The sequence below is a fragment of the Schistosoma mansoni genome, chromosome 3, assembly GCF_000237925.1.
Source record: "Schistosoma mansoni strain Puerto Rico chromosome 3, complete genome".
In the NCBI taxonomy this organism is placed as follows: Eukaryota; Metazoa; Platyhelminthes; class Trematoda; order Strigeidida; family Schistosomatidae; genus Schistosoma; species Schistosoma mansoni.
The window spans coordinates 13,538,698-13,553,029 of record NC_031497.1 but is presented as its reverse complement, the minus strand read 5'-3'; the positions used below and the strand labels follow the sequence as shown (position 1 = coordinate 13,553,029).

General features: G+C 37.4%; 1 protein-coding gene across 1 annotated transcript in view; it reads right to left on the bottom strand.

Annotated features, from left to right (window-relative positions):
- Smp_136360 (putative dna cross-link repair protein pso2/snm1) overlaps positions 1–3,754 on the bottom strand; it is a gene marked incomplete at its 5' end in the record, with an annotated part of 28,679 nt that extends 24,925 nt beyond the window's left edge. Inside the window, 4 exons of the mRNA XM_018799303.1 lie at positions 760–942; positions 3,240–3,355; positions 3,390–3,523; positions 3,559–3,754. Of these exons, the coding sequence (XP_018651105.1) occupies positions 760–942; positions 3,240–3,355; positions 3,390–3,523; positions 3,559–3,754 (629 nt within the window). The remainder of the gene's footprint in view (positions 1–759; positions 943–3,239; positions 3,356–3,389; positions 3,524–3,558) is intronic.
- Positions 3,755–14,332: the final 10,578 nt, after the last annotated feature.

The window sequence follows — 14,332 nt, the reverse complement described above, 5'->3', positions numbered from 1 at the left end:
GCATTCATAATTTCGGTTATCACACCGTATATTGCGGCTCTTTACCCAGAAATATGATTATCCAACAATCAATTTAGGCTGGTAGAAATAAATAAATTAAGAAACTGACTGCAACCATTACGGTTTTAGTCATTTCTTCTACGTTTCCAACACCTTTTGTTTATGTGAATGATTTAGAACAAAATCTTTCATCTAAAGTTAGATTATATACACCACTATATCTTAACATAGTGAGAATTATTCTAACAGTAATCGTCATACATAAGATAATGCTCAAGTAGTGTATTTAAAATATAAAGGCATAAGTTAAGAGATTTTGCTACGTTCATGGACTAGATTAACACTTCGCAACTCTGGCTTCAATATAATGAACGAGACTACTTCTATCTTTCTATTTCCTGTCCCACTACCTAGAGTGAGAGGTCCAGTTTCGCCAGAAAAGGTATACTGGTGATGACCTTAATAGAATTTTTTAAAAACATCCTAGTTAATCTGTTACGTATCAGTTACAATGACTGGAATTTATGAACTGAGTAAATATCACTAAACACAAATCAGTAAAAATGCAGTGAAAGTCATCAAGTAGTGCGGCAAAAATGTGTTGACACTACATTGATCTTAAATTAATATTGATTTCCTTCTTCATAAGTTTTACTTCCATATCCCCCACAGATTTTAGCTTATTTTAGAATGGAAAAACGTACTAATAGTACAAATATATACACTAAAAAATAGATAAAAAGAAAACAGGACTCCTACGTTGTATCCAAAAATATTGAATGTATTCTTGGTAGTTTTTTAGAAGCACTGTTGTCCGATATGTAATTTGTTAATATGCTTGGATGAGTTAACATTGATGGTGTATAACGAAAGTCACCGGTATGCAGATACGTTCTCTGTTTTGATGGCACATAGAAAAGGAACATTAAAGAGCCAGGACAACTGTAAGATAAATTAGTGGGAAAAATAGAACAAAATAGTAGCATAGACATGTATTGATAAACCTTATTATATTATGACTTTAATTTAAAATAAGAATTTCAGGGAAATCGCCAGGAATCAATGTAAAATGGATTTAAAATTGGGAATAAAATTTGCTTCATTATGTTACTTAAACTTCTATTTATCCAGTAGCTTCTGATGGTTTCTGATTTGAAAAACATTAGTTCTCATAGACTTAAAATGGAATATATTTTTAACTATGTAAAGGTTTAGAAGCGCAGATTGTGAATTTCACTTTTGTCAGTGTTCGGTGATCAGTTGAAAAACATGTGAAGTGTGGTAGAATTATAGAAAATCTAACTTGAACTTACAGGAAGAACTCTTAGAAAGTAAAATAAAACAATGAATATACATTGGAAAAATGAATACAGTGAGTTGTCAGCGATGTGAACTATATATACCGCACTGCTAACAATACGGATGTGAAATACTATAATTAGTAACCAGTTGGAAAAAGGTTTCAGCCTAGTTGAATTATGAGACTAAGCTAATCCATGAAGTTATTGACTACTGGTTAGAAATATTTGACAAATTTTACGTTTCTTTGTTGCCTTGAAAGCAGAAACTGGCAATCGAGAACTCAATGAGATTTTCTGAAGTCCGGTACAATGAAGCAAATATTTTTTTTCTATAAGTTCTCATACTCACTGTGCCAATTTGTTCCAAAGTTTGAAATGATTAGACACTTTACAACTTGACCCAAAACATTACCGTGCCAGTTTTTAGGTTGTTTATTTTACTTCGTCTTTATATGTGATAACGTTTAGCTAGCCATATTTCATTTGCGGACAAAGGGAGAAGATTAACCATGAGAAGTAATTTGATTATAGGCATTTACACCGGAGATACAGATTGAGGTTGACACCAAGATCTGAAAGACAGCACACTATGCTCGAAAATATTACCCGCGTGCAATCCATGTTAGAATACTGTTCATGTTTTCGCTAAAGTTTAAACACATTACCAATAACTACAGACAAAATATTGTCATCCTCTAAAGTATCCTAGCCATACTGAAATTAAAATACACTATGCAGGGTAGGTACTCAAGCGCACTATCTTATGGTTATGAAATATAGCCTACGGTAGTAAGATATATGCACATATTGCTCGTATTTGATTCTAGATCCATTCGCAGTATTATTCGTATTATGGTGGGACCTTTGGCTAGACAGGTATAGGGTTTCGGGTAGAAATGGCAGGTTTATTTATGAAGTCATGAACTCTAAACAATTGAGGTAGCTGGCACTTGTGTTACATACGCTCTAGTAAAACCTATAACTACATACAATTCTGGTCAAGATATAAGCAGGCTAGGAAAATTTTGACGGTAGTTGGGCAAAGGCATGACATCAGTGCATTGTCATTGATTGTTCGTCTGAGCAGCGTTGAGAAGTGATGTTTGAATGAAATTAGATAGATCATTGCGACCTATGATTGGGAATCAGTTGCAGTGGTGCTGATTTATATATCTAATATTTAAAACCTAATTATTATTTCATAATTATCATTCCATGGCCGAACTTTTTTTAAACTATATGAATCAGCTTTGAATAGCACTATTAATATCATTCTGATACCTTTTCTCTACATTCTATCAAGCTCCTCCTGCTACATTAATGTGAAGTATGGTATACATTTGGGGAAGGTTCTCAAAAGTATATGCTTGCCTGAAACATCATCAACTTGTTCATCTTTTTAACTGCAACATCTGTTTTAGCTGAATTTTAAGCGAATAATGGGCTACGGAGGGCTTTGGTACTTGGTTTCGTGTCCACAAATATAATTACGAAAATGCCGACTGTTATATATTTTTGTAGAAAGTGAAAACCCAAAGACCTACATCAATGAACTACAAACACTGGCATAGTTTAGAGTTCAATTTACACTTCGAAAAGTTGTTTACAGTATCAACCTATTTTCCGGCTATTTGTGTGGAATAATTAAATGAGTCCCCAAGACTTTGAAGATTGTCAATGCGATATAAAGAAATAATTAAACCCGGATTCATTTATTCAGGACGATTACGAAAGTCTTATCCGTTCAACGTTTTAAAAGAAGTGACAGTAATAATACAGCACATTCCCTGGCAAAAACTTAAATGACAATTCTACCCTACTGAATTTTGCTAACCACAGACAATCATCAAGCTATAAACAACCATAACGTTTTGCAGAACTAAAACATTTAAAAAAAACAGAAATGAAGAACAAATGAATATTTCACTATAGTCTTACTGATTAGCATCTAAAGCTGTTACTTCTACATTGCCAATCTTTGTACTCTTCTCTATCTCAAGCACATTAATGACCAGCCCCGAACCATAAGCATCTCTCAAAAGATTCTTTGTTACCTAAGACCATAAATAAAAAGAAATGAAGATATACCTCGCTGCAATAGATATCTCCTTTGAAATTCTTGTGGATGCCCCTGAAATGGTCAAAATGGAAATGGGAAAGGAAGTAACAGGTACATCCAGGAATTTCAGCATAACAGAAAGCATCAACAGTAATTGATGTATCTATCATTACTATAAACTTAAATCATTTGACAAACCTGGAATCCACTTATAAAAAGGGCACTTCCTAGGAGTTTTTTCGAGTGGATTGCTTTTAGATACTGGGAGAGATGTAGGTATATTACATGGGTTCAACGTTTCGGCGGAAGCTTTGTATTTTGTGTCTCGGATAAAATAAGACAAAATAGACTCTCCAGCGTAACCCTTTTTCCGTTTTTTCCCTGTCTTATTCATTGGAAGTGAGATTAAATTTATGGATAAATAAATGATCTTAGATCATTAATGCATTACATTTAGAACATTCTGCCATACATAATTAAGGGATTTCTGATCATTTCGAATATGTGTTGACAAGATTGAATCCTCTGATGAAATTGATTCCAGGTTTATAAGCAACGGTTCCGGTGCTGAAAAAGAATCAGAAGATATACTTGGACAGGATAATCACCCGAAATTTAGGCATTTCATCCTTTCAGTACCCTATTGTGTCACAAATTTTGTTATGAATAAATAAGAATTAGGAAGCCACATATTTATATGAAGAACTAAGACGGCAGGTTACAAATAGTCTCATAGAAATAAATTTAGTCGGATGGGTAAGCATCTTATCAACTTCGGTGTGTTGAATGTAATAACATATGTAAAAACCTGCTTAGCCTTGTCAACTTACGTCACCTATGGGGCCGATCGGATATTTGTTCAGCTATAAGAGGTCAAGTATATTTCAAAACAGTTTGATCTTTGACCTTTAGAAGCAAAGAACATGGATAAACTGGGAAGAAATGATTGCTTTTCTTCCATGGTCTGAGACTGCAGTGAACGGTGATGAAGCGTACATCACTAGTTACTGATTGACCAGTGTGAAGGTAGCATAACCTGACTCACCCAAAAATTCTCAAACTACTTAAGTGAGATCCCCTCTGAAAGCATTGCCGTAAACGCCCCATGGTCATACTATCAGTACAGAATCTGTCGAGTATTATTTTACTAAGGAAATTGTCTGGTTAACTAGTCAGGTTTCGATGAAATATATCTCTAACCGACATTATTCCTGAAAGGCATTACTTCTTAATCACTTACTGAGTTTTTTAACGTGTACTTACACTAGATTCAGTTCTCAAATGACTGAAAGGATATCATAATAACCCCTATTTTCGGAAAGTTAAATAGACAGCTTGCATCTAGCTGCTGACCTGTAATTTTAACCGTAGCAGTTGTCAAAACCTCAGTCATAAAGAGTAGCCCGCCTTTTCACGTAGAATCGCAAAATTTGCTAACGCTGAATAAGCACGACATTCGCGCTGACCATTCCTCTTTGGCGAACCAACAAACTGAAACTATATCAATAAGGTTCGGTAAGGTGTATCATGATTAACCTATGCAGAAACTTACTAACCTCGGGATGATGAGTACGATACAAACCTGTACAAAGGCATAATCGCAGTCATAGAAACTTGGCTGACGCAGTCTATAGATAGTAGGGAACTTGATTTCCGGGGTTTTACATTAGTAAGGGCCGACAATGTATAAGCGTAAAGGAGGGGGAGTAGCTCTATTCATTAGGAATGCTATTCCATTCGCCATTATCGACAGTGTATCCCATGAGTGGGACGTATGAATTAGTTAGTTGCCGCTTGAAATGCAAGGGATAAGAGCTGCTGCTTGGTTTGATCTATTGCAGTCCAAGCTGTGAGGTAAATGAGGTTCTGCTAAGCAGTCTCAACACTTGGTCACGAAATGGTCGATGTCTAATCCTAGAGGACTTTAATGCACCCATGGTGGACTGGGGAGACCTGCGGACTGAATCGTCAGCAAATTCCTTCGAACAGGAACTAGTTGATGCGGTAATCACATGTGCCCTAGTGCAACACGTGAAGGAAGCAACTAGGTACGACCTGGGTTCTGCATCATCCTTACTAGATCTTATATTGACTCATAATGAGGATGACGTTGCAAACCTTGATTACATGCCACCCCTAGGCAAAAGTGATTATGCAGTTTTAAGCTTCGACTTCCATATAACTGTCGATCACGAGCACGCGTCAGCTTAATCTAGACCTAACGTCTGGAAAGCCAACATACCAGACATCATGAAATCAGCATCATCAGTAGATTGGACAATAGACCCAGAGTCCTCGATCGAAACGGCTTGGGACGTATTTCGAAATTTATACTTAAAAGTTACCGCCCCCTACATCCCTTGGACTACACCTAGGGGGCCGAGAAATTCCCCACCATGGTTCAGCAGGGAGGTTCGCATCCTTCTCCGTAAAAGAAGGAACATGTGGGATAGGTTTAGGTTACTGGGGACTGACGAGGCAAAATCTCAGTATTGGAAGGCTCGAAATACCTGTGCCTCGACCCTCCGTAAGGCCAGAAAGCTGTACGAAGAGAAAATCGTTAGGGAATCCATAGAATGCCCTAAACGCTTGTATTCGTATATAAACCACAGGACAAAAAGAAGAAATGTTCCTTCACTATGGGGAGACAGCACTGCCTCATCATTAGTGGAGGACGACTTTGGCAAAGCTCAAGTATTCTCTAAATACTTTAGCAATGTATACACCATAGAAACACCCTTCTCACCAGTCCATGAAAATCCCCACACACAAACACTGGACAGTCTGACCGTTAAAGAACTCGATGTCCTTGGTCTGCTAGTTAAGCTTGACATAGGTAAATCCACTGGACCCGATGAACTGCACCCTAGGTTACTAAAGGAATTAGCCAACTTTGTTGCGAACCCTTTAAGTGTATGTTTTAATCTATCCGTAACCCAGGGTCGTCTACCAAAGGAGTGGAAGGACGCCATAGTAAGCCCGGTCTTCAAAACAGGTACAAAACATAAGCCTGAGAATTACCGGCCAATTAGCCTAACTAGTATGGTTGTTAAAATCTTAGAAAAGATTATTCGGAAGGAGCTGTTAAAGTATCTCGATGAAAACCGGATCCTCTCCGAAAAACAGCATGGTTTCAGAACAGGTTACTCTTGTCTCACAAACTTATTAGTCGCTCGTGAAAGCTGGTGCGCTCTTAAGAACCAAAAGTTACCTGTAGACGTAGCCTACATCAACTTCAGCAAAACTTTCGACAAAGTTCCGCACAGCCGGCTGTTATATGAACTAAGGAATGCCGGGATTGGAGGCAATCTATTGATGTGGGTAAAAGACTTCCTAGTTGGACGTCAACAAAGAGTACAGGTGAACTCCAAGTTGTCTAGCCGGGAAACTGTGCTTAGTGGAGTCCCCAAGGGCACAGTTTTGGGGCCAGTGTTATTTCTCTTGTACGTAAATAACCTCCCTCGTCTACTATCGTCATCAGCCTTGCTCTATGCTGACGATGTCAAGATATGGAGAGCGATACAAAGTAAGAGTGATAGCTTAGAACTCCGAAACGACCTGGAGAAATTATCTGAATGGTCCCAAACCTGGCAATTGATGATAAATACTTCCAAACGTATTGTTATGCATATTGGCCATCAGGGTACAGATACATACACGATAACACTGAGATACCTATTGTCAAGGCACACAATGACTTAGGCGTCATCGTTAGTCAAGACTTAAAGACTACTGCACACTGCCGTGCAATAGCCGCCAAAGGTTTTATAACTTTATGGTCCACACGTAGGGCTTTTAGGCATCTCGACGCTAAAACGTTTCTAACTTTGTGTACAGTGTTCGTACGTCCTAAACTTGAGTACTGCATACAAGCAGCTAGCCCCTGCCTAAAAAGAGACAGTGAACTCTTGGAAAGGGTTCAGAGAATAGCAACTAGGCTGATTCCCGGAATAGCGAAGCTCCCGTATGGTACTAGACTGACCGAGCTAAACCTATTCCCGCTGTCATAAAGAAGAATCAGAGGCGACTTGATTACAGTTTTCAAATTGCTTAGTGATAAATTTGCACCTGATATGCCCTCATTTTTCTTGTCTTCTAAAACATAAAATTTACGAGGTCACTCCAAAAAAATTCACAAGCCCATAACGAATTACTTGTCAGCTGACTACCGACTTTCCCATCGAATCATCAATGAGTGGAATTCATTACCTCAGCACGTGGTTGAGGCTCCATCCGTCGACTTTTTCAAAAAAAGTTGGACCATCTGAGAGACCATCATTGCCAGGACTAACACAGGCCATCAAGCCTCCTGCCCTTTCCAAACTGAAACTGAAGAACGTTCCGTGTGGTCAAAGATAAAGAGCAAGAATAAACGGGATACTTTATGATTGTAAACCTGTGGGGATCGACGTGTTGAACCTTTGTTTAACTCCAGCTGGAGTATAACTTATTCAGTTTTGTATAAAATACTTCGGTGGTTTAAAAAGTTGAATACGAAGCGTATTAGAATATATTTCAGGCTTTCACACGCCGGCAGCCAAATAGTAATCAGTGAGTAAGATGATTAGGTTGCGTCAACTTAGTCCAATTTAATGTGATTCAGACTACATATGGGGCGATTTTATACATTAATTGAATAATGTAAAACGTTTAGAGAATCAGTTGCATTATAGATTAGGATAAACAACAGATATTAAAACATGAGCAGACAGAAATGTACACAGCCAACCAAACATCTGAGTTGTGATGTCATTATGAAATAATTCTAAGGTTTCTGGAGTTCTCACTGTTCATATATGATCATATGATCAGCCAAAATTGTTGAGAGGTTAGTACTTGGTGATACGAAGTGTTCCAAGCTTGAAACTGATATAGACTAACTGATAAGACGGTAAGGGTGAACAAATGAGGTGAGACGACACAGAAGAAAATTAGCAGACCTCCAAACTCAACACTGCTTTCTATCCAACGACCTTGAACCTAAGGGTGGCGGACGTTTCGTATTTGCGGCGCACATATACTGGCGTTGTTCTCAGATGTTAGCATGTTCACATAATCTGTTCATGTCTGAAAACCACCACAGTCACTGCTAACAACATAAACTATTGTCGCCGTAAATAAATCCCCGGAATTATCAGTCCTATTAGTCTTCAACATTGAAGCCGACCTCGTTAGTTTTACTGGACTAACCCTAGCTGAAGGCACTCGGTCACGCATCCGCACGAGATCACGAGTGTGCGCGTAGTGATACGCATCACTTGCAACTGTTAGCCAGCCTGGACCAAACGCTTCTCAACATATTAATAGATTTCCAAATTTACCTTCATTGATTACTGGGTTGGTATACTTTGACTATAAAAGTGTTATGTTTAAAGGCGTTGTAAAACTCCAGATTGTTGCAATGTGCTTTGTCACTTTTTGGTGTAAACCTCGAATAGGTTGCTACTGTGTAACATTCTGAAAAACATCGGTTGAGTTATTTTGTTAAGAATATATTATAGATGGGTGGATAGTTTTACTGAAAATACGAACATGTTTACAAAAAGTTACTGATATCAGTTCACACACTTACATTTAGTTACAGGTATGAAAAAAACGTACACGCCATGAACGTTAAATATATTTCTTCTCCATTTATACACTGCTCTCCAGTACATCCTTCTGTTTAAATCAATTATCTACTACGCTTATTGGTCAAACCTTTACAGCTAGCAAGATCTTAGCTTGTAGTGACCTACTTTTTATGACGAGAACGCGATTGGTGTGATGGAAACAATTATTATTACAACCAAATGTAGCAGTGATTGTTTTACGGTACTTGTTTGTTTAACTGCAACAAAATCACTTTTCGTTCCGTTGTCCATCTTGTTCTTGCGAACGCTCAGACGCTCTGCCATTTTGCCTGTACTCTTTCGCACGTCTCGGTATTCTTTCGATACAACGAGATCGCCAATAAATATATCTTATCTGGATCAATTACAGCCTTCTGGTTTTCGGACTACCGAGGGATCCAAGTCGTTATCTGGCACGTAATCTTATTGTAGTGGTGATCATAGTCAATCGCAACTCGGCACCAATCTACAAGCTAAACATAAAGTTGATATAAGCCATCAGTTTTGAATCATGATAGTTGAAATGTTGATCTGTCTCAAATTTTCTTTTAATTGTGTAGCTGCAAACAAATCGCCAAAATCAACAGCTCTGTAAGTGTTCGACATTGGATGCTGACCACATTAGTTTTAGTGAACTCATTTAGCTGAAGGCGCTCGGTCATGCATCCACACCGGATCACATTTCAGAACAGTGTGTGAAACATCTCCTACGATCATTAGCCAGATTAGATCAGTCACTTCTCGATATATTGATAACCCATCAAATATATCTTCTGACCTCCTCGCTTCTGACTTTTGATTTTACTGGGTGGGCGCGATTCGATTATAGGTGTTACTGGTAAAGCGTTGTCAAACTACAATACTGGTGGTATTGTGGTGGCGTCGAGTGGAGGATGGACTATGATCACCACTACTATTCGATTACGCGCCCAGAAACGACTTGGTCCCTTTGATAACTCGCAAACCAGAAGGCTTTAATTAGTCCAGATAAAGTATATTTATTGGCGATCTCGTGGTATCGAACCACAATACCTGTGGTATCTTCACTTGTGTTGGTGGGTAGACATTCACTCACATGTTGAGGTGATGAGTTCCACCAATGTATGACTTGATCGGAAAGTAGATATATAAGTGACAAGCGATTCATTCTAGGTTTGTGAACTTCTTAAAAGTGTTAAAGTTATTGGATCGATAGTGCTTAGAGCTGTACAGTAGATAGTTCAGAGCTACTCACGTTTTATATGTATGTAACTTGGCTACAATTATGAAATACCATGTACTTTTGAGCACCTGTTAGCCACTCCAAAATTCTTGACAGTTCACATAACTTTTGCAGATAATTCTGAAGCTTTTAACTAGAATATCATACATATTTGCTTCCAAAACGTTTATTGTGGCTCTAGCCGACATATTATTATCGACAGCAATGTAGAAAGCCAGAACAAGAGCCGTATGGTCATGCTGACCTAGGGCTTCCATTTATTCGTCAGTGCTGGGAAGACAGAATTTCGCCAACATGCTGCAACAAGGGAGACAACTTTTAAAGTGCATACCTTAGTTTACACAACACATTCTATTTTTCATGTAAAGATAACTTGTTTACAGAAAGATTTATTATAATGTCAGACATTATTGACAGACTGTGCGTTCAGGCAACTTATCTCAGTTGCAAACGGCAAGTGAATCAGTCGCAACTGAAAATATACATAGCTCCCGAATTCATGGGGTACCTAACAAACATGAATGTTTATTACCACTGTCTGCTATTGTTAACTAAATAGCGGTTCATAAGGTCTTTTCTACATCATATCATTACTGTATGAGCTTAACAGCTTCAGCTGAGTTTGCTGATGTATTTTAAAGAAGACTTCATTCCAATAAAGACAAAATCATAAAGACAAACATGCACAGGCCGTACTTTGGTTCAAAACTTCATCACTTTGGGAATGATTGAAAAAAATCAATTTCAATGCACGTGATAAATGATGTTTAATACTTGCTTAATGCCAAAAAGAAATAATTCAGTTCAAAGCCTGAAAATACGTCAGCTAGAAACTGTTTACTGATGAAAGCAAAACTTTAATATGTTTGGTTGACTTGAAAGACAAGATTAAAGCTGGTGTAACAATGTCGATCATGAAAATCATGGGTTTCTGCAGCAAGCCACTCGCAGCGGCACTTTAAATCCGCCCAGCGGCTAGCTTTATTGTCATTATTCACAAACATCTTATGGGTACATAAGTGTTGTGAAGAAACCATTTCGGGCTTATTCAAAAATGCAATGATACACAAGTTTCAATAATGTTAGCATTACATTTACCATGTTTGAGAAAGGAAGGAAAGAGAAAATAAAATATTAATGATAGAATAGTAATAATAAATCAGGTTCTGTGTAATCGGCGATATTTTTGAATTGATTTTGAAGAAGGAAAGGAAGAAACTAAGGAAACAGAAATAAAGGAGACGTGGAATACGTAAATAGCTTAACACAGAACAAGAAAAAACATCTCTGTATGTATCGCAAACTGAGTAATAAAAATAAAATAAAACAAAATAAGTTAGTAAGTAAACAACTTATTATTGCGCTAAGATATAGTGTTAAATAAGTGTTTGTGCAGTCATAGTTTGGAGTGATGTTATGAAAGTCTCGATTAGGTGCAAAAGATGATCAATGTGTATGAGTTGTATATGCATAGTGAAGATAAAACGAGTCTTAGTTGATTTAAACGTACCACAAGTTATTGTCTTGATCAAAAACTTCGTGATCTTAAGAATAGTATTTATTTAGAAGGAAAAAAAGCGAGAGAAAAGAAATGAACACCCAGTGAGAGGGCCCAACCATGATAGTAGTGGTGAAATGGATATAGATTTTTGAGGTAAACGAATAATTAAAAATTAAAATAAAATAAATAATAAAAAAATAAAAAAACAGTAGTAACAATAATAATAAACCTTTAGTGCACTCGGATAAATACATGTATATTTATGTAACAGTATACAGAGTGAAACCGGGTATTACTACCGATTGTACTGATTGGCCACACAAGACCGTCAGTATAGTGTAGTTTGGACTTCAGAATTCACTTCATTTTGTCGCATCAGGGCAGGGAACCTATTAAGAAAGCTGTCATCAACTATGTTGAACAAAGTCAACTAAACAGATGGATTTAGGATACTGTGGGCGAAGTTAACATTAACCTAGTTTGTAGGTAATTTGTGTTACGAATTGCGCTTTTCATTGTTTCACATAGTTTTTGCAATTACTATTACTGACTGTAAAAATTGTCTTTTAAATTTCAATTTAGTCTCCCGTTACTGTTTGGCACACTACTGGCACAGAACACTGATTATCGTTCACACTGCTCGTACTTAATTGCCAGTTGCTACGTTAAAAGAACTCTTATATGTTTCTACCATATACCGCTATAGATATTTCCATTACGTGACTATTGTAGATAAACATTATCTTGAATTACATTAACCGTATTAGGGATTATTAACTTTTTCTTATAATTGTGGGTTATGAGACTAAAAACTCCAACTTTGAACAATATCCACTATGTTTCGGCATCGGTACATTTAGTCCATCACAATGCACACAGATCTTGCATCGAAGGGATTATATTCAGTCTACGCTCATTGGCTAAAGATATACGGCAGTTTCAAGGTCATTGCCTCTGAAGCCCAGCGTAAAAGGCATCAATTAGACTCTATATTCTATCCCTGTTTCAACATAAACTATATTTTTACAAGGTTTGTAAGTTGTGCTCCACGAAAATCTGAAGAGCAGCGTGTATACAAGGGTATGGAAGAGAAAAGAACAAGATAAAATGTCGGCGAGCAACTTGGCAAGTATGAACGATGCATTTAAATCTAGTCATAAAAGCAAACAACAACAATTATCAATATTACATATGGGAGTTATGTTATATGATAACGGAGACTCTAAACTAGTCAGGTAGAACATTGGATGTGTTACGTCTTGAGGAGTAATATTTGTATTAAGCTTGCAGTTTTAAACTATATTCCACCCAACAATTGACCTATATTATTTATCTCCCGATTCAAAACGTTTTCAAAGGCGTGTAAAGTAGCAATCCTGCCACCAGAATTCTATAGGGTAGACTAGAAGGATGCAATCTGCTACTGACTTTTAGCTGTGCTCCTGACACTCGCAAGTCTTGAAAAGTCTGACGGATTATCAAACTTAGAGTGTATGAACGAAACACAACGCGATTTCTTGAAAAACAGATTGTTCAGCATGAATGGCTTACCAGTGTTGGATAAGTCGTCAAAACTCACTCTCAAGGAAGAGAATGGACATACTCTACTTCTCGATTCTGCCAAAACATTTGAAACCGTCTCACCATCTTTTCTTTTAGCTTAAATCAGGCAAATAGGATCACAGGTCCACTGACTTCTTGAGGAAAGAAATAATTGAGTGACCATACATCCTATGCCGAGATTAACAATGTAAAACCAAGATGAAGAGCCAAAGAGATCAAAGGCCATCGAAGGAATGGATACACAAAATTTGTTCGCTATGTATTGATGAACAAATCCCCAAAATCAATAGCTCTGTAAGTCTTCGATATTTGAAGTCGATCACATTGGTTTTTGTGTAATCATATAGCAGAAGGTGCTCGGTTGCGCATCCGCACCAGATCACGAGTGGGTACGCTGTGCTCAACTTCTCCCACAACTACTAACCAGTTTAGACCAGTCAATTTTCGGTATATAGCTAACGTAACAAATATATCATCAAACCTCTTCACTTCTAACTTCTGATTTCACTGTGTTGCCACGCTCCAATTACAGATGTTACTGGTTATGGCATTGTTAAATTTGAAATACTTGTAGTATCTTCATACATTTAACCACTGAAAACCTCAAAAAACGGTATTTCGAGCTGCCAAAACTATTCAGGGAAGCTAAACTTTCTTTCGTTACCGCTTGTCTCAAACTCGTTTCTGTTGATAATAAATGTCCTGGATATGAGGAATAACTATGAGGTAGATTAAAAAAAGCTTGGGCTATCCACTGCCCTCTTCAAACACACATGAGCTCTCGGATTCCTGGACATTACTTGATGTCATTTGAGAGTCGCATCCACCTACATCTCAAAACCAATAACATAATTGTACCCTGTAATAGAGTTAGTACAATAAAAATCTACCGACACAGTCATATTTAGCAGTAGTGTTATTTTTTCAAATTTCCTCCCTATTTGTATGTGTTGACTTTATTTCACGTACTGGACCATTGTACTGAACAGCCATTTTTATTGTATAGTACCATAGACAGAGTGTGATTGCATGAGCAACACTAATGAGATATTTCGCGCCTCCTAATTTTTCGTT